This window comes from Lolium rigidum, chromosome 7, assembly GCF_022539505.1.
Source record: "Lolium rigidum isolate FL_2022 chromosome 7, APGP_CSIRO_Lrig_0.1, whole genome shotgun sequence".
Classification (NCBI taxonomy): Eukaryota; Viridiplantae; Streptophyta; class Magnoliopsida; order Poales; family Poaceae; genus Lolium; species Lolium rigidum.
Genome location: NC_061514.1, coordinates 153,572,020 through 153,593,492, shown reverse-complemented (window position 1 = coordinate 153,593,492; position 21,473 = coordinate 153,572,020). Strand labels below are relative to the sequence as shown.

General features: G+C 43.1%; 2 protein-coding genes across 2 annotated transcripts; both read right to left on the bottom strand.

Moving 5' to 3' along the window:
• Nucleotides 1-375: 375 nt before the first annotated feature.
• LOC124670626 (probable serine/threonine-protein kinase PBL7) lies at nucleotides 376-3,833 on the bottom strand. Its single transcript, XM_047207103.1, has 4 exons — nucleotides 3,526-3,833; nucleotides 2,957-3,146; nucleotides 1,341-1,732; nucleotides 376-1,108 (listed from the first exon to the last, which is right to left on the bottom strand). The coding sequence occupies exons 1-4, from the start codon at nucleotides 3,829-3,831 to the stop codon at nucleotides 638-640; spliced, it is 1,359 nt and encodes a 452-aa protein (XP_047063059.1). The 5' UTR covers nucleotides 3,832-3,833; the 3' UTR covers nucleotides 376-637.
• Nucleotides 3,834-19,516: 15,683 nt separating this feature from the next.
• Nucleotides 19,517-19,915, bottom strand: LOC124669427 (glutaredoxin-C5-like). The gene has a single exon (XM_047206047.1). It carries the CDS (start codon nucleotides 19,913-19,915, stop codon nucleotides 19,517-19,519), a length of 399 nt encoding a protein of 132 aa, XP_047062003.1.
• Between the last annotated feature and the right edge of the window lie 1,558 nt (nucleotides 19,916-21,473).

Below are 21,473 nucleotides of genomic sequence, written 5' to 3'. Positions count from 1 at the left end.
GATGCTCCAGCATCACTACTTCACTAGCAGATGTTCTCCCTCTCCTTCGCTATCGTCAAGTTCAATCTTTGTCAAGTTGAGCACTAGTGGGCTAGTACAATAATCGGCATGTGGGCTCATGTGTCGATAGCTCATCTAACCACCAACAATCGGTTAAACCAGTAAACTACCTGGTCAAAGCTGTTGAGCCATCCATCCAAAGGCCGGAGCAATCAGAACGAAAGCCCGCAGAATCTATATAATTTTCTAGACCCCACGCCGGAGTTTGACGAGCCAAAACAAGCACATATGTCTACCTGTAAAGCGCCAAACCATCGAAGCCTCCTTCTGACCAAAGAAGATCAATCAACTGAAACCGCCAAAAACAAAACAATGTAAGAAGAAAAAAAAGGAACAAGGACAACAGACTGAGTCCAGATATGTCCTCCAACGTCGCAAAATTTTCCGAGAATTTACAGGTACGACCATATCCAGTACAAAGCCACCCAATTCTCCTCCCCCTCTTCTTTAGTTTTGTTTTGCCCCTAGAAATGTACATCTAACTCAACAGGAAAGCACCCAATTCTTCTGTCCCTGCCAACAGACAGCAAGCACGGTCGACATAGAGAATATGCGAGGCTGGACCTTACAATTGCCGCTACCCGGTTCCGGTTGGAGAATCCTGGCTCCCCTGTGCATTGGCAGCAGCACGATTCTTCTCCCGCACGTTCGCGCCCCACATCTTCGCCTCAGCCACCATCCGCTCCCTGTCACTCAAGATCCCCGGAGGAGGCGGCTCCCTGGGGGAGTCATCCTTATCTGACTTGTGACCAGAGCTGCCTACCTCGTCATTCTTCAGGAGCGCCCGTCCGCTGTCGCCAACCCTATTTCGCTGATCGCCGCCTGCCTTTTTTGAGGCATGGGCCGCATTAGGATCATATTTTTGGGACGCCAGGTAGGAAAGAGCAGTCACAACATCAGCGATAACTGGACGCGAAGCAGCCTCTGACTGAATGCACATTGACGCCACCGCCAGGGCTTGGTAGAGCCCACGCATGGGATATCGTCCCTGCAGCCCTGGATCAGCCATCTTTGGGAGCTTCCGCCTGTCATTGAAAAGAGGGCGTGCCTGGCAACGGATAAAGAAGAGCATTACTATATACACTTGATCTATTGCATGACAGATGGAAGATAAATAAGATTGTACAACAGATACTCATTGCTGATTTAGTTTCCGTGCCCTACTCCTAACATAGATTCTACTTGTATTGTATGCAATTTAGAATGGAGAAATATTGTATGTAAAATATGTTCAAGCAACAGAAATTCCTTTCAGGGCTTAATGGCAGTGGATAGCTTACCCATGACACGAGGTTCTGTTCTGCATGCGTTCTGGTGCCATCAATGGCCTTACGCCCAGTAATCAACTCAAGCAACACAACTCCGAAGCTGTAGACATCTGACTTGACTGTAAGTTGCCCTGTCATAGCATATTCTGGAGCACAATAGCCGTATGTTCCCATCACACGCGTAGAAACATGAGACTTGTCACCAACAGGGCCCAATTTAGCAAGACCAAAATCTGACAGCTTTGGATGGAAATCATCACAAAGTAGAATATTTGATGACTTGAAGTCTCTGTATATAACTGGTGGTTGTGCCTTGTCATGAAGGTATTCCAGCCCCTTAGCAGCACCTGCTGCGATTTTCATCCTAGTGTTCCAGTCCAAAGGTTCCTTCTCAGGAGGGAGATCTGCATAAGTGTCACGCACAAGTTAATTTAGCCAAAAATATATTCCATCGTTGATAGTACTGCAACATGTTCAGAGTTACTTGGAACAAGGTTAGAAGGTAAGAGTTGCACAAATTTGTTTTCCTGCATAGACATTTTGCAATTACTGGTTTAAATTTACAAAACTTGCTTTAAAATGAATACAGATTCCTGTCCCCGACATTGACTCATTAAGGTATGAATGAATCAGTGGACCATCGGTCCAAATGAAAGTTTTCCCAGTGCACAGTTGCATAGCTAGATCTGAGCTCACATGATATAGTGCAGTGATTTGGTTTCTGGTGAAAACATTGGCCAGAGCACACCAGATCAAGTGACGAGTATGGAACAGGGTTGAGCACTGTTTTGTCAGCAACATGTTTCTTTGCTACGCTCCAATTATTGGCACGCCTGACTAGCTAGTACTATATTCTTTGGTCACCAACTATATTCATCAGAACAAAAACTTACATCACCCATTTGCTCAAATAATCAAATTAACCAACGCATCTAGTGGCTCTAACATTGCAGTAATTGCTTCGGTTTCATTTCAGTGAGCTTGCTGGCAAAATGGATCTGAATGAAATTCAATTTTTAACATTAATTTCATTTGTGCCTTGTGAAAAGAAATGATCAAGAAAGTACACATGGGGTTTTGAGTGGATCACCGATACTAAACGACATACACATGGATGATAACGAAGATTCGACCACATATCATATCAGTACATAAAGTCAGGTTGCCTAATTTACACTTTTCAGATATTTCCCAGAATAGAACAGCATATGTATCAGACATGTCTCAAATGGTGGACATAACCAGATAAGTAGTACATTGAATTATACCATACTAAGAAACAACATACGAACACAGTAAGTTCCTCCTACTAAATTAGGTAATGCTGGTTGTTTTTTTAGAAAAGTGGGGTCAGAGATGGACAAGACCGGAAAACCTACTGGATACTGTGCATGTCACGCAGCAAAAGGACTTGAAGAGCAAAATGTGTCACGGTCATGGAAAAGATGATGACTGGCGGACAGATGGGGGTGGAAAACAAACATAGCAGATTGACAGCATGTACTGAAGCAAACATGTGAAAAACAACCAGTAGCCCAAACGCGCACAGTAGCCAGACAGAAACATGGACATGTGCCTAACAGCTTAATCTGCACTGGACCAGCATAGAAAACAACAAACATTCTTACCATGCAAATGATCTTCCAATGATCCAAGGGGCATGTACTCGTACACAAGAAGGCGCTGGTCTCCATCAGCACAATAGCCAACCAAATTGACAAGGTTTTGGTGGTGCAGTAAGCTGAGCATGAGGACCTCCACCAGAAACTCCTTGTTTCCCTGATTACCATCCCTGTTGAGCTGCTTTATAGCAACAACCTGCAACAGATGGCTGAAACATTTCAGCTCTGAAAGCGTCACGCCCCATCACATGATCTAGGCTAGGATGTAAAAAATAACTTGATTTAGATGGCATGCATCATTTAGCTGTTTGATGTGATTTGTCTCGCTCAATTAACAAAACTAAAGTACCCATGAACAACTGGATCTGCTGTGCCTATTATGCCTATAAGTGAACATGGGACTTTTTCGCCTGTGGGCATCCACAGGTCATGTGCAGACAATGCCTTTCCTGAACGTCCTAGAGAAATGAATGGCATCTTCGGTACAACCAAGTAACCTCGGCACTACTCTAACAACATCAAGAATCAAGATACGAAGGGAAACAAAAGAAAATCATGCCAACAAATCGAGTTACCTGGCCTCCATCAAGACGTCCCTGGTAGACGCGTCCGAAACCTCCCTCCCCAATGAAGCAGTCGTCCCTGAAGTTCCTGGTGGCGGCCGTGAGCTGGCGGAAGGTGAAGGTCTGCGCCGCGAGCGCGTTGCCATTGGCGTCCCTGAGAACCGAGAGCTCCTTCGTGCCGGCATTGCCCTTCGCCCGCCCCTTGTCGGCCCCTGCACGCGCATGTGTAATAACCACATCATCACGCGGATCGAGATGCAGCCGCGAGAAAGCAAAGCCGGCAATGAATGAATAATTCTGCTGTAACGAACGAAGCATCGTGGTAAGATGAAACTGCAGGAATTCGGCGTAGTAGGTAGTTCATGTACTGGTGTGTCGCCTCCCTCTTCCTGGCTGGAAGATCTAAGAAGGGAATCAATCAATCGCTAAGCGCAATTTTGTTCGTGTCGTTTTTCGTCAAACCGCGTTCGCGAGGATCGCCTTGCCCGTCGTTACCGTCTACCGAGAGCCGCCCCAGCGAGAAGAGAGTAATTAACGGCGGGGGAGAGCATGGGGCGATTCGCGGATCGGATTCGGATCCTACCCGCACCAACCGACGGAGAAGGGCCTATCGGAGAGGAAGCGAACGCACCTGCGGGGACGCGCGGCGCCGCCATGGGCCTCTCGTCCCGGCCACGGACGCCTGCGGAGGAGGACGCCGCGGCGGCCCGTCCGCCGCCGCCAGCGCCATTTCCGCCTCCGCCGCCGCCGTGCTTGGGGTAGCGGCGCTCCTCGTCGGACCTGGAATCGAAGCAGGAGAAGCAACCCATCGCGCGCGCGCGGGCCACCCAATCAACGCCTCGCCGCGCCGCCGAGAGGCAGCCGCATTCACGCAGCGAGCGCCGCTAGATTCGAGAGCTCCCGGAGCGAATCGGCGGGCCCTGGTGGCGGGCGGGGGTAGGAGGAGGGAGGAAGAGACTGGTGGTGAACTGGGTGAGCCGGCCGTCGGCTCGGTTTTGGGCGCTGCCGCGGCGTCTTAACGGGTTCTCAACGGGGACCGGGGTTGGTAAGAAACGGGTAACCATGGTCTATGGGAGGTTAGGACTTCACTCTCATTTTCGGTTCTGTTTTTTTCCTCTTCTTCTTCCGTGTGATCTCGGCTGCCTTCTTTTCGAGAAAAGATCTGACTTGGATAAATATCCTGCGGTCTTTATTTTTGTGGTCTACTAGTAGTGTTCGTGCTAGGACTGCTTCTTTCCTTTTCATTCCTGGTGAGGGTGAGAAACTCTAATTCCTGGTTACTTTCAAGCCACAACATACATTACTTGTGGTTTATGTTGTATGTTACATAGATAGATAAACAAACCATGACGAAAATAAGAGCTAATGCGTGTGTGGATCCACCGCCATCATGTTTGTCATATCGTTTTCGAGGATAATTGTGTGATGATCTTGGTTGTTTCTTTTTCTAGGATATTGTGACTTGGGACTCATGAGAGAGGGAATTTGCGGGAATGTAAAAAAAATGAGAGGAAGGAGAAAGATGGCACGAAAATAACGGTGTGCTCTAGAATGGCGTGCACAGCCACGGTGTTACCGCATCATTTTAGTTTCCAGAGACTATCATGTGATCTTGGTTATTAGCATCGGGATAAGTGACGTGCGGCATACATTGTCGCGGTCCGATGGTGTTTCCGCGGCATCAAATGTCGTGTAGTCGCATCGCACGCAAGCTATTTTCATGTACTTTTGCACGCCGAATCCAAATTTGTGACGTGGTGATAATGGTTGGAGCGTGAGGATGACATGGACGATAGTGTGCGACAATCTCAAAAGAAAAGTAGCGTGTCCTATATATATGAGCCATTTGTAGTATTAGATATTTGTAGCGGCTTTGTTTACTTGTTAGCTATTAGCAAGAAACCTTCAAGTTAGGCAATCGAAATGTTCTTCCATACTTCACCTAATTAACCATTGTGGGTTAAGAATTACGAGGCCCAATTACATTAGTTTCACCTATGGAAATGTAAAAAAAGGTATTTGCTCCCTCAAGGAGTTCTACTGTGCTATGTGACTAACCCTTACTTTTTTTCAGCGGTGGCTAAAATCTTTTTGCCTCAACCCCCTCCCCTTCCCTTTCTCCAGATATGATGGGGTGTTGTGTCTCTCTACTATCATTGTAACACGACTACCACACTACGATTATCCTTAACTTTGAGCCAAGTAGTATCATGTTTGTTGTGTTCCACTAGATCCATCGATTTACTTATCGACCACCAATAGATTGACTTTCGCAAGAAGGGGGTTTGATACCAAAAATAATCAGAACCAGGTTCGACCCAATTACTAACACACGGCACGTAGGCCTTAGAATGAGTGCCACAATACATTAACCTTAACGTCGAACCATTGACTACATCTTTGATGTCTTACTAGACCCATCGACTTGTAGACCACAACTATATTATTTACTTCCCTCAAATATGATATAGAGTGAATGGGTTGATCTTTTCTCCATATCCAGTGAACCCTAACCCTAGACCAATGGTGAGCTATTGTTTGGGGAATAAAAACTAATGAGATTGTGTATCTTTCAAATACAAATTTAAAATAGTTAAGTCACAATAGGAAAATACATGCTTCTTCTTGAACTAATCATGCAATAAAAAATCTAATGACATGAACATTTTCAAATATGTGTCCAACGCATGAAACCCTAGAGCAATATGAACTTCTGAAGCCAGTCGGGTGAGTACGACATGGACCTGATCAACATTCTCGATCCTACGTGTACAATCATGACTCAAGTTGGAAATTTTCCTTAAAATGCAACTTTCATTTTCACTAGAGTGTTGATTCGATTCTAGTTTATTTTACGTGTTTTCTCTCATAAATGTCATATCTCACACTTAAATTTTATTCATATATAGGAGATAAAACGTTAATACTTACTAATATTGCATATTTCCATATTAAATGTGCTCGATGTTCTTTAAGAATTCATATTAAAAGTAAATTAATTTACATTAATGTGGACAATATTTGAGCATACTTATTTGACATAGGGATTCTTTAAAAAATGAAAAGAGTCAGTAGGTTGATGCATGCAACCATGATAGAACAGTTAGCAGAAACAAAATTTGTGACTGAATCCCGACAACGGCCATTAATTTTTGTGATTTCCAACGTGATCCACATGCAAAAGTTGAAAAAGGATATAGCTAGAGTGGCATTAGTCATTTTTTCTGATTTTCAACATGATCCACATGCAAAAGTTGAAAAAGATATAGCTAGAGTGGCATTAGTCATTTTGAGTAAAAATAATGAATTCTCGTTTCTTTGGACTATATATTTATAAGGTATTTACTATCTCGTCGTGCTAACGTGCACCTCGGTACATTGCACTGCGCAAATTTCCTCCTGACACTTTTAACACACGTGCACACACACACATATTGTTAGAAAGTGAAATGGATAAGATATTGCAATGTTATTTGTTCTGAGAGTGAGTTAGAAATGTAAGGAATGTTTCCGCACGAGGATCTGATGACTTGGCTTGAGCTTGAAGAGGAAAAAATTCACGCGGTGGCAACCAATTGGTCGGATAGGACCAAATATGTGGTTAGTTTGTTGGTTTAGTTAGATTAGGAGGATGGAGGACAAGACTAGCATAGATCGAGATTGACATGGAAGGGTTGAATCCCAATGTTTTCCCAAAGTAGAAATAGTAGAAAAACCAATCGAGTCATGTTAAGGGAACAATCCCAATGTTTTCCCAAAGTAGCTTAATTTGTTTAAGTAATTTTAATTCCCTCACCCTAAAATTGTTTTGTAACGGTAGCCTCCCGTTTCACCACTCATCATCAATTGGTATGCTCTCTCTCCTCTAAATTACCTAGCATTCTGGTTTTAATCAAAATCTTTATGAAGTTTAACCAAACATATAACAAAAAATAACATCCTCTACAATATAAAATCAATATCATTAGAATCATCACAAAGTACATATAGTTCCATAGTATGTACATTTGGTGTGTTATAGATGTTGATATTTTTCCTTACACATTTGATCAAACTTTACGGAGTTTGACATCGATTACATTAGGGAAATTTAGAACAGAGAGAGTAGTAATGAAATAGTTTATGGTCGCTGAGTTCATATGTTACCATAATAAAACCGGAGTATGGTCGCAAAAATGATACATGCAATTCATACTAGTTGTTAGAACGAATGATCTTGCAAGAAAAGACATAAGAGTGAAGCTTCAAAAATCAGACATATAGTGTAAGATCGGAATGGGCAGCGTATCCCGCATAAAGATCTTTGCTGGTGAGGGTGAGAAACCCTAGTTCTTAATTGGTTAATATTCTTAAGAGTATTAGTTGTGGTATGTTGTATGTCATACATTTAGAGCATGACGATAATAAGAGCTAATGTGTGTGTGGATCCACCTCCATAATGTTTGCCATATCATTTTCTCGAGGATTATTATGTGATGATGATCTTGGTTGTATCTTTTTGTAGATTTGTGACTATGGACTGTGAGAGTGGGAATTTGCTAGAATGTAAAAAACAAAAAATATGAGAGGAAGGAGAAAGATGACGCGAAATTTACGGTGTGCTCTAGAATGGTGTGCACAACCATGGTGTTACCACGTCATTTTAGTTTCCGGGGACTATCATGTGATCCTGGTTGTTAGCATTGGGACAAGTGCCGTGCGGTATACATTGTCGCGATCTGATGGTGTTTCTGCGGCATGAAATGTCGTATAGTTGCATCGCACGCAAGCATTCTACATACTTTTGCATGTCGAATCCAAAATTGTGACGTGGTGACAATGGTTGAAGCGTGAGGATGACATAGACGATAGTGTGCGACAATCTTGAAAGAAAAGTAGCGTGTCGTATATATATGAGCCATGTGTAGTCTTAGATATTTGCAACGACCTTGTTTAATGGTTAGTTATTAGCAAGAAACCTTCGAGTTAGGCAGTCGTGAAGGATAACGTTGCATAGAAAACAAAAAATTTCCTACCGCGAACACGCAATCCAAGCCAAGATGCAATCTAGAAGACGGTAGCAACGAGGGGTTTATCGAGTCTCACCCTTGAAGAGATTCCAAAGCCTACAAGAGTAGGCTCTTGTTGCTGCGGTAGACGTTCACTTGCCGCTTGCAAAAGCGCGTAGAAGATCTTGATCACGATCGCTTCCGGCGCCACGAACGGGCAGCACCTCCGTACTCGGTCACACGTTCGGTTGTTGATGAAGACGACGTCCACCTCCCCGTTCCAGCGGGCAGCGGAAGTAGTAGCTCCTCTTGAATCCGACAGCACGACGGCGTGGTGTCGGTGGTGGTGGAGAAATCCGGCGGAGCTTCGCTTAAGCGTGCGGGATGTGGTGGGGAAGAGAGACCGCTAGGGTTTGGGGAGAGAGGGGGTTTGGGCGCCGGCCCTCTAAGGGGTGCGGCCAAGGCTGAGGCTTGAAGTGGTCAGCCCCCTCTCCTATGCCCCTCATTATATAGGTGGAAGCACCAAGAGTTCTAGTCCAAGTCTTCGAATAAGACCCCAACACTAAAACCTCCCATATGTGGGAAACCTACTCAAGGAGGGAGTCCTACCCAAGGTGGGACTTCCACCTTTCCTTGAGGTGGGTTGGCCGGCCACCCTAGGGGAGTCCACCTTAGTAAGCAAAGCCGCCAACGAATGAATAATTCTGCTGTAACGAACGAAGCATCGTAGTAAGATGAAACTGCAGGAATTCGCCGTAGTAGGTGGTTCATGTACTGGTTCGTCGCCTCCCTCTTCCCGGCTGGAAGATCTAAGAAGGGAATCAATCGATAAGTGCAATTTTGTTGCTGTCGTTTTTCGTCAAACCGCGTTCGCGAGGATCGCCGTGCCCATCGTTACCGTCTACCGACCAACCAGAGCCGCCCCAGCGAGAAGAGAGTAATTAGCGGCGGGGGAGAGCATGGGGCGATTCGCGGATCGGATTCGGATCCTACCCGCACCAACCGACGGAGAAGGCCCTATCGGAGAGGAAGCGAACGCACCTGCGGGGACGCGCGGCGCCGCCATGGGCCTCTCGTCCCGGCCACGGGCGCCTGCGGAGGAGGACGACGCCGAGGCCGCCGCGGCCCGTCCGCCGGCGCCAGCGCCATTCCCGCCTCCGCCGCCGCCGTGCTTGGGGTAGCGGCGCTCGTCGTCGGACCTGGAATCGAAGCAGGAGAAGCAACCCATCGCGCGCGCGCGGCCCACCGAATCAACGCCTCGCCGCGCCGCCGAGAGGCAGCCGCATTCACGCAGCGAGCGCCGCTGGATTCGAGAGCTCCCGGAGCGAATCGGCGGGCCCCGGAGGCGGGCGGGGGTAGGAGGAAGAGAGTGGTGGTGGACTGGAGCTGGGCGTCGGCCTTGGCTTTGGGCGCTGCCGCGGCGTCTTAACGGGGACCGGGGTTGGTAAGAAACAGGTAAGGTAACCATGCTCTGGTCTATGGGAGGTTAGGACTTCCCTCTCATTTTCAGCTCTGTTTTTTTTTCTCTTCTCTTCTTCCGTGTGATCCCGGTTGCCTTCTTTTCCGAGAAAAGATCTGACTTGGATAAATATCCTGCGGTCTACTAGTAGTGTTCCTGCTATGACTGCTTCTTTCCTTTTCCTTGCTGGTGAGGGTGAGAAACCCTAATTCCTGGTTACTTTCAACCCACAACATATATTACTTGTGGTTTATGTTGTATGCCACACACATAGACCATGACGAAAATAAGAGCTAATGCGTGTGTGGATCCATCTCCATCATGTTTGCCATATCGTTTCCGAGGATAATTGTGTGATGATCTTGGTTGTTTCTTTTTCTAGGATATTGTGACTTGGGACTAGTGAGAGAGGGAATTTGCGAGAATGTAAAAAAAAATGAGAGGAAGGAGAAAGATGGCACGAAAATAGCGGTGTGCTCTAGAATGGCGTGCACAGCCACGGTGTTACAGCATCATTTTAGTTTCCGGGGACTATCATGTGATCATGGTTGTTAGCACTGGGACAAGTGTCGTGCGGTATACATTGTCGTGATCTGATGGTGCTTCCGCGGCATTAAATGTCGTGTAGTCGCATTGCACGCAAGCATTTTACATACTTTTGGACGCCGAATCCAAAATTGTGACATGGTGACAATGGCTGAAGCGTGAGGATGACATAGACGATAGTGTGCGACAATCTCGAAAGAAAAGTTGTGTGTCGTATACATATATGAGTCATTTGTAGTCTTAGATATTTGCGACAGCCTTGTTTACTTATTAGTTGTTAGCAAGAAACCTTCGACTTAGGCAGTTGAAATGTTCTCTTCCATACTTCACCTAATTAACCATTGCGGGTTAAGACTTAAGAGACCCAATTACAATAGTTTCACCTATGGAAAAGTACAAAAAATAATAAGAATAGGTAATTGCTCCCTCAAGGAGTTCTACAATGTTGTGTGATTAGACCTTACTTCTTTTTTCAGCGATGGCTAAAACCTTTGTGCCTCAACCCCCTCCCTTCCCTTTCTCCAGATCTGATGTGGTGTTGTGTCCCTACTATCATAGCAACACGACTGCCACACCACGTTGTCCTTAACTTTGAGCCGTGTAGTACCATGTTTGTTGTGTTCCACTAGGTCCATCGATTTACTTATCGACCACCAATAGATTGACTTCCGCCTCAACTACACTAGCAAGAAGGGGGCTTGACCCCCCAAAATAATCGTTCGACCCAATTACTAACACATGACATGTAGGCCTTAGAATGAATGTCACAATATATTAGCCTTAACACCGAATCATTGACTACCATCTTTATTGTCTTACTAGACCCATGGACTTTTCGACCACAACGATATTATTTACTTCCCTCAAATACGCTATAGAGTGAATGGGTTGATCTTGTCTGTAGCTCCAGTGAACCCTAACCCTAGCCCGGTGGTGAGCTATTGTTCGGGGAATAAAAATTAATGAGATTGTGTATGTTTCACATACAAATTTAAAATATTTAATTAATTCATAATATATAGGAAAATACATGCTTGTTCTTGAACTAATTATGCAATAAAAAATCTAATGACTTGAAGTTTTTCAAATATGTGTCCAACGCATGAAACCCCAGAGCAATATGAACTTATGAAACCAGTTGGGTGAGTGTGACATGGATCTGATCAACATTCTCGATCCTACGTGTACAATCATTACTCAAGTTGGAAATTTTCTTCAAAATGCAACTTTCATTTTCACTAGAGTGTTGATTTGATTCTAGTTTATTTTACGTGTTTTGTCTCATAAATGTCATATCTCGCACTTAAATTTTATTCATATATAAGAGATAAAACATTAGTACCCACTAATATTGCATATTTCCATATTAAACGTGCTTGATGGCCTTTAAGAACCCATATTAAAAACAAATTAATTACATTAATGTGGACAATATTTGAGCATACTTATTTGACATAGGGATTCTTTAAAAAAAATTGAAAAGAGCCATTTGCATAGGTTGATGCATGCAGCCATGATAGAACAATTAGACTCTTGCAGAAACAAAATTTGTGACTGAATCCCGATAGCGGCCATTACTTTTTCTGCTTTTCAGCGTGATCCACATGCAGGAGTTGAAAAAAGATATAGCTAGAGTGGCATTAGTCATTTTGGGTAAAAATAACGAATTCTCGTTTCTTTGGACTATATATTTATAAGGTAATTACTATCTCGCCGTGCTAACGTGCACCTCGGTGCATTGCATTGCGCAAATTTCCTCCTGACACTTTATAACACACGTGTGCGCGCGAGCGCACACACACACACACATATTGTTAGAAAGTGAAATGGATAAGATATTGCACTGTTATTTGTTCTGAGAGTGAGTTAGAAATGTAAGGAATGTCTCCGCCGAGGATCTGATGACTTGGCTTGAGCTTGGAGAGAAAAAATTTCACGCGGTGGCAACCAATTGGTCGGATAGGACCAAATATGTGATTAGTTTGTTGGTTTAGTTAAATTAGGAGGATGAAGGAGAAGACTAGCATAGATCGAGATTGACCAATCGAGCCATGTTAGGGGAACAAACCCAATGTTTTCCCAAAGTAGCTTAATTTGTTTAAGTAATGGAATAATCAATTGGTATGCTCTCTCTCCTCTAAATTACCCGGCATTCTGGTTTTAGTCAATATCTTTATAAGTTAACCAAACGTATAACAAAAAATATCATAGTCTACAATATAAAATCAATATCATTAGAATCATCACAAAGTATATATAGTTCCATAGTATGTACATTTGGTGTGTTATAGATGTTGATATTTTGCCTTGCACATTTGATCAAACTTTACGGAGTTTGACATCGATTAAACCTAGAATGTTAGGGCAATTTAGAACAGAGAGAGTAGTAATGAAATAGTTTATGGTCGCTGAGTTCATATGTCACTATGTGTAATTTCCAGTATGCTGGTTAATGTAAAACCGGAGTATGGTCGCAAAAATGATACAGACAATTTATGCTAGTTGTTAGAACGAATGATCTTGCAAGAAAAGACATAGAGTTGAAGATCTGAATGGGCAGCGTATCCCGCATAAAGAAAAAAATTGAATGGGCAGTGTTGAGCCAAGATCGCGATCAATCAGGCCCATCCTGTTTCCCAGGAAAAGGGAGGATCAAAGATCGATATATTTCGGCGACGAATCAAGGGACGCTGCTACATATGGACCAGTGCCAGTGCGTACACCTGAGGAGCAGCAGCAGCAAGAAAGATAGCGATGACTCCGTCCGAGCTCGATCCAAAGCTGTATGGATCCATGTGATACACGGAGTACTGTGCACGCAACATGACATGAGGTGCGTGAGATGGAATTTGGGACCAGCTGATTCCAAGCATCTCGATCGATCGATCGGTCGGTTGAGCTCCATGTGCGATCGGATTGCTCAAGCAACCTGACACTGTGTAGCGATCCGGCCGTCTTCCTAATGTTCCTTTTCTATCCCAATTGAGATTGGTTACTAAATACTACTAGTAGATCTTTTTCAAGCGACTTACCAAATACTTGTTTTACATTATCCATTCAAACATATACTACCTCTATTAAAAATGTGTGTCACAGCTTTGTCTAGAGCTATATTTAGAGGTTGCGGATTTTGGGACGGAAGGAATTGCTAGGAGCATCAGCCCATGGCAGGGCATGGACCTATGCTATGCTGACTGGCTCTCACTAAAATATTCAAATCGCGCGCAATTCTTTTTTGTTATTTTCAAATAATTTAATTGTTGGAATTCATACAAATTGCACCTCTACACTAGTGAACCTCATACTTAAAAGCATTATGCATTATAATTTTACTGTATGGCGAGTGTCCACCCGGAATAGATATTGAAAAAATTGGTAATGCAAAAATTATTTATCCATATGGGAATTGTAAAAAAAAATTGATATTGAGATTTCCCGCAGTAGTTGGGTGAAAGTATCTCCCATCAACATGATCTTCATATACGGTATAGCGCAAAAACACACACCGCTGCTGCAAGTATGATGGGAGCCAGTTTTGCCGGTTTGTTGTACAAAAATTACGGGATATTCCAGTTTACGAGATCTGGAATGAACATTATTTTGCAAAAACCCGTAAAAAGGAGGTTATTCTGCGATTTTGACTGTTAGGGATGCTATTAGATCATACTCTAGTCTTTTCATACTTATGATTTGTGCACTTTTATTGGCCATGCAAAATTCAATTTATTAAGCTTTCCTTTAAACTATGTTTCTTTGTGGGAGCGCATTTTTCTATGCAATTTTTTGTTGTTGTAATGTTCAATTCCCGTGCAGAATTACAATATCATTGTATAAATACACGCCAGTGTGGTATTTAAATCCTCAACACATGTCTTCAAGATCAATCCCACGTAAAAAAAATGTAGCTTATAATTATGAAACTGATGACACTTCGATCAGCCATTTTTGTCTCGCGCCCTTCGAGCCAGGGCGAGGAGGCAGGGAGCCTTCTTCGGCGATGGTATGGCTGAGGCTGATGCTCGATTCCGTGGGGTTTTCCATGTCAGGCCACACTTGCTGTCTCCCTCTTGAGATCCACCGGCGCCGGGCTGCTGATCATTGAAGAGGCCTTGGTGTTGCAAGCTGTGTTTCATCTTGTTGTTTTTTGCTTGTAGCTTCTTTGGGTTGTAAGCTGTTCTCAGCATCCATGTACTCTGCCGTTGTGGCTTTATTAACTTAAAGCTGGGCTTAGGCCTTATGTTTAAAAAAAATCTGGATCGCTTAGGTTTTGCATGGATGTATAGGAGACAACACAATTCAACATGAATCGGGAGAAAGTTCCAATAAGATGTTGATTGCCGAGGAAGGATAAGGGGCTTAAAATGGGCAATGTTATTTTGGGGATTTATTAGCCATGTTGGAAGGAGCAGAATGTTTTTGGGTGTCATAACTCATATCTAGTACTACCTCCGTCCCATATCAAAAGTGTCATAGTTTTGCTAAAATTTGGATATATCTAGTAGGTAGATACATCTAAATTTTGATAAAGTTAAGATACTTTTGGTAGGACGGAGGGAGTAGTACACCTCTGGGCCTATGACTAGTTAGATAGTTGGTTCACATGGTCACCAAATCACATGTATTTTTTTTTTTTGGAAAAATTGCATTGGAGACTTGGAAAAAGCTAAACGCGTTTCAATTATTCTTAGCTGTATAAGATGCATGCTAGCGCTCATGGAGTAAATTAGTTACGCTCCCCATCTGCGTACCTTTTGTGCGTGTGGAATCAGAAACCCATGTGCCTCCCCACATGCAGTTGGTATTGTATCGTTAGATAGTTGGTTCAGATAGGCCGCTCATCATTCCTAACGAGTACTTAAACCTGTAATTTATGTTTGGTTATTACATTAGCTAGAAACAAGTACGGCCTGCAGCATTCAACGTACCGTTCGCTTCCGGTAGCAAGTTGCTGCCAAGTAATATTATATATCTGCATTATCCACAGACATTGTCTTTGTCACCATGGATACAGAATTTAGTTTTTGGAACTTGTCCGTTTTGTAGCCCAATGCGCTGCACTAGATACATTGCCCCAATGCTGTGTTTGGAACCTTGGAATTGAATTGGACAGAAAATGGAAAGGAAGTTGCCTCCAATTTCTGTTATTTGGGTGTGCATGATATTTGTTGTTAGAATTAAACGGTACTGCCCAATTCCAATTTTTGTTTAGATGTACAAACTAGGGAACTGAATATTTCGCAGAGTATGGACAATATAATAATGTACTACCTATGTTTATAAATAGACGTCTGAGGTCTAAATTTGGATGCATCTAGACACCATTTAGTGTCTTTTGACAAACCTCATATATCTATTTATAGACGGAGGGAGTATGCGAATATTAGAATGTTTATATATTACATATCACAGTATCCTCCAAACCTGGTACGTTTAGTGCATCAAGGATTATAGTTGGAGGAGTCACCTTTGGCATATGAAGTGGCTCGGTTGTCTTCAAAGCATCATCAAAACATTTCTTCATCTCTCTTATCATGAACGAACTACCATCCCTAGTGTGTTGCCTCTTTTGAGGCACTTCTGGAGATTCTTCGGGAACTTGTGTGGCATGTTCTTGAACATACTCATCTCCCGTCCTAGCACCTATACCAGTCGCATGGTCTTTTGAATATATATAGCAATGAACTGACGATTGAATCCCAATTCCTCACTAACTTGTTCATGTAGCCACCTGCAGCCTTGTTAGCCTACACAATACACACATATAGTAGAGATGATAGTGAAGGTGTAAAATTAATCACACACAAAAAGTTATTCTTAAGTACCTCCGATCCACATTTGTGTCCGCACTTCGTCACTTTCACCTATACCATGTTTTCGTCCCAATCTCATCCAAAGCCACTTTGAAACAAGCATCTGTTGCATGTGACCTTTGTCACTTTCAGCCATCATCATATTTTCTGTCCCAATCCCATCAAGATCCCGAGCCCAAATTTCTACATCCAAACACAGGATAAATATTTTAGACTTGCAGCGATAGGAATCCGGCCTCCTTACATGCCACATAGCCATCTATAGCACGTACAACCAGCGGTATATCATATATCATAAATATATCAAAGTGCTGGTGTTTGTCCTACTATTTCAGTAACGGGGTCGCAAAGTCTCCAGTTCAGTACAAAATTAATAGTTGGATAGATATTACCTGCTTTCATTCCAGCGTTCGTATGTATAGTACTTGAGTACGAAAGAACCTACCTCCTACGTGTATATATATATGACTTGACTTGGGATCGGGTCATCTCAACAACTGCAGCCAGATAAGGATATAGATCCAGCTAGGAGCACATGGATGGACCAGCCGTGCAACAAGAGAAATGGAAGTCATAAACAAGGTTTGCCGACTTTATTCAGGGTTTCAGACGGTAGGGATGATGTAGCACGTACGCACGCGACTTTATTCAGGGTTATCTGGCCCAAAAATGGCAGCCCAAAGAAGGGTGCTTGATTACCTAACAGTCTGGTGAAGAAAAAAGCCTGGTCTGGATTTAGCCAGCTCGGCCCAATCAATGCTGCGAGGAGGCCGTGGCTTGGGGCTCCTATTTGCTTCCCGTTTTGGAGAAAATAAAATTTGCCGCCTGAAGCCATTTTCACATGTGCTGCATTTGACGTTCCCAGTTAACCGGTGTTTCTTTTCTTTTGTTTTCTTGTAATAATCTACTCAAAATTTTATTATAATTATAATTTTAATAGTAGAAACATGTTACCACCTTTTGGCATAAATGGAGTGACTCGAATAGTCGTCTTTGCAATTTCAAAATTCTTGGCAGACGTTGGTGGGCCCTAGTGGTTGCTATACTAGCGGTGGCGCTGATGCTATCTCATTAACACGCATCTATCCATCAATGTCCCTACAACTGAATGATTACGAACAAAAAAGTCTAATTCAAATTATGATAAAGTAAGAAAATATTGGTGAATCAACTAGTAAAACATCCCAAACTTGTTAGGCTGGAATAACCCGAATTCACAATCATAAATCTACTTATTGTGGGTCTTGGGCTTGGCCCCTTCACGGGTCTGGGTGTGGCCCCAATGTGTTCCTGTTTTTTATTGGCTTTTGTAAGGTTTCCCGCTAATTAACTAGGTATCTTCTTCTTAATTGATGGATGGATAAGGCAAAGCTTAATTTTGCCTTCATCTCAAAGAAAAAAAATCTAACTAGTCATTTGTCTTGGCATACAAATACACTATTAAAGTTTTCTCTTTTACAAATACAAGGCCACTATCTCTTCAGAGAAGAGTTGATTTTCTTTCTTTCTCGTGCAATGGTGCTTACTATTGCACATGTTACATGGAGCCAAATAGAATAGGGCGTGACATGCAACATGTTATATTATTCTGGGACACGATGAGTTTTCCAAGCAATTAAGCATGCCCCCCATCCGTTTCATGAAACAAGGTGTATAATGTTTTTCAGAAATCATACAACATAAGTTTGACCAAGTTTGGAGAGAAACACTATCAACAATTATGATGCTATATTGACATAGTGTGAAAATATGTCTAATAGTGTATAATAAGATTGATATCACATTGTAAAGATTAATAATTATTTCTAAAAGTTCGATCAAACTACATTTGTTGACTTTTAACGAAATTTATACTCCATGTTTTACGGGATGGAGGGAGTAGTTATTATTGTAGTTTGCTTGTTTGGTATCCAAAATAAATAGTAGCCTTGTATACATAGACTGAGGGAGTAGCTAAACTATCTTCGACTAAAAATCTCAATTCTGAATAATTTGCAAGGAACCATACCTCAATCTGAGAGATGCTAATCTATGAGAAACTTTATTCATTTTTTATTTATTAAAATGACACTTTGGGTTAACTAAGCATCACCTTTTGCTGCCGGCCGGTACAGTCCAATATCCTGCGTATATAGCTGCATGCACGTAGAAGCCAAGCTAACTAGCTAGCAAGTATTCAAACTACAATATCCATTTGAACTTTACGCGGTCATGCATGTTAACAAAAGGCAGGGCCCTTAAAAAAAAGGCATGGCTGGGATATGGGCAGGAGGAGGCAAGAAGCAAGCAGCGAGTAGACACAGGCGAAGCAAACAGTGTAAAGCTATCTCGGACAAAGCATAAAGACATGCATACACGCAACGCTAGCTAGCTCATGCAAAAAGATGAGCATGCATGCAGAAAGGTCCCCTAATAAAATTTCGCCGGCCGGCGAGCACCGACTAAGTACGAGCACGTTGCCCACTTGTCGTAAAAAATATGCTTACACTAATTATTTATAGCTTCCATTTTGCAACATCTAGTTACATCTTACTCCGCCTAAAAAAAATCATAGCTTTGTTTAAATTTAGATGTTTCTTTACAATAAATGACGTCTAGATACATTAAAATTTAGAAAAATATAGAACATCTTTTTCTTGGCGATGAGAGTACTCTATATGCATGTATTGCATTTTTCGAGAAAATGACGTACTCGTAGTATAAATTTTATCAGAGTGTAAGTGTATCTTCTTAGCTCTTAGATTAATTTATAACCAGCATTACTGTATATAAGTGACAACCAAATTAAATCCGAAGCACCTCAACGAGTGATACACACAATACAAAATGTCAAGAGCTAAGGTTGAACACATAAATAAGAGAGATTAAAACAAGGCAAACCAAATAACTAATTGATGGGATCAAAGAGAGATGAACACCAAATCTCTCTTTAGCACCAAGTAAGCACACACCTACACACCGGCCGGTAGATAGACTGGTAGTGCAAGCATGCACGCACTAGCTCCCACAAGCTCAAACAAGACGGAGGCAGTAGTAGTAAAAAAACACCGACCTCTCACTCTCTCCCCCACACCACACACACGCACCGGCACACGCAGTGATCGATCTATAATCAGCTGATCTCTGTGAAATGTAATCGTCTATCCTACCATTAGCCCCAAGCAGTAGCCAAACGGCCGGCGACGGGCGGCGGCGCTAGCTCACAGCCAGAGCGCGCCGGCCTCCTTGAGCAGGGGCACGAGGGTGCCGTTGATGTGCGCGGCCATGACGCGGTCCATGGCGCCGACGAGCTTGCCGCCGATGAAGACAACGGGCACGACCGGCACCGCTCCCCCGCCGGAGCCGAGGAGGGCGGCGAGGGCGCGCTCCAGCTCGAGGCCCCGCGGGTCGAGGTCCAGCTCGTGCACGGTGGGGTGCACGCCCATGCCGCAGAAGAGGCGCTTCACGGCGTGGCACATGCAGCAGCTGCTCACGCTGAACACCACTACGGCACTCTCCGAAGCCAGCCGCTCTACCCGCTCCGCCGCCATCTCCGCGGCCACCGCGACTGGCATCGCCGGCATATACCACGCCTGCTCCGCTGCCGCACCGTACTGCATTTTCAAGATCGTTGGGAAACTAGCTACCTAGCTAGCAGCAAGGTGGTTAATGAGCCGACCGCTAACTAAGTAGCTAAGCGAGAGGTGGTTTGCGAGAGCTAACGAGAGCTGCTTAATTTAGGGCTGGCGAACTACAAGTCACACAGGACGCGTACGTATATATAGAGGAGTGTCAGGGGCGTTTCGGTACTTTTTTTTATGGCGCGCAAGGTGCGTCGCCATGGAAAGGAGAAGGGAATGCTTTCTTCTTTTTCAGAACGTAAAATGTATGTTTTCGATAGTAGACAAGCTTATGAGACACATACGACTTTAGACCCTGCAGACCTCTTTTGATGCGTGCTTGTTGTACAAAAAGTATTATGGTATGTCTACTTACTGCAATGCTGCATGCGTCAAGCCTATTTGGCAATTAGGAACGTAATGTACCGTATAATATATACAGTATTATAATGCGAAGCAAAAATATGATAATATGTGCTAAATAATATTATAAGGGTTGAGATTACACAAACAACAATATTCGTACAGAGTCAAACAGAATAGACCGAACTCAATCAGGGGCAGTGTCCGAGCCAATAGGTGAGCAGTACGTTTGTGCTGCAAAAAAGGTGAGCCCTCCGTTTCACCGAGGAGTTGCAATGTGATACATGCATAAATGACATCATCGCTGATGTCAGTAATCAACATACTTCGCCTCGTAGTTGTTTTGCTTTGTCGTTTTCAATATTTCCAAGCTATGTTCAAATCACGAACTAATTCAAAACAAGCATATTTTGTTCTGAAAACAGATAAAATAAATGGATTAGGTTAAAAACCTAACTTCTACCCTTTTGGGTGGTTTCTCGCACATCTCTTTCCTCCTCTTTCCATCCCCTTCCTCGCACGTACACCCCGGTAACTGGCCTAGCTAGCATTGGCACAACCCAGCCCACTAGCTCCACTTCGCCGTCTTCCTAGCACCTCAATGGTTCTACAGCCATTGGCTGTATGTGGTAGTGATTTCCACTGTTGTGCAACCCTTTCGGAAGATAAGGTCGCCATGACAACCACTACATCCTCCTACCCCTATTCCCCACTCCAATTCGCCTCGTCCCTCCTACTTTTAATATTAAGTATATAGATTTAATAAATTTAACTATAACTAGTTTATGTAAACATTCAGGCCTTGTTTGATTCAAAGTATTTTGAAAGCACAAGAATAGGAAAAATGCAGGAACATCATGGCATGGCACATGAAATTCTAAAGGAATAAAAAAGCATGAATTAGTTGAACAAGTCGCTTGATTGCAACACAAGAAAAACACATGAAATTCTATGGAGATTGAGTACATGTCATTGTTGCAGACACATAGATAATTTTCCAAGAGGTCTAACCTCTTGCTAGTATCCCTATGGATTGTAGTATAGGAAAGCAATCCATAGAAATTTTGGAAAGCTCAATCTTTGAATCAAATAGCCTCTATAGAAAACTTTTCTATGGGTCTGAATCATACAGAATTCCTTTAGAAATTATTTGAATCAAATAGACCTCAACTCATACTTTTGGTAGATAAAGAGT

Bases quoted from the DNA above. Each gene is read 5' to 3' on its own strand.
- LOC124670626 (XM_047207103.1), bottom strand. From the start codon at position 3,831: ATGCTTCGTTCGTTACAGCAGAATTATTCATTCATTGCCGGCTTTGCT. The intron at 3,147-3,525 runs GTAACTCGATTT...CATCTGTTGCAG, and splicing joins GACGTCTTGATGGAGGCCAG to GTTGTTGCTATAAAGCAGCT. The intron at 1,733-2,956 runs GTAAGAATGTTT...ACACTTATGCAG, and splicing joins ATTGGAAGATCATTTGCATG to ATCTCCCTCCTGAGAAGGAA.
- LOC124669427 (XM_047206047.1), bottom strand. From the start codon at position 19,915: ATGCAGTACGGTGCGGCAGCGGAGCAGGCGTGGTATATGCCGGCGATG.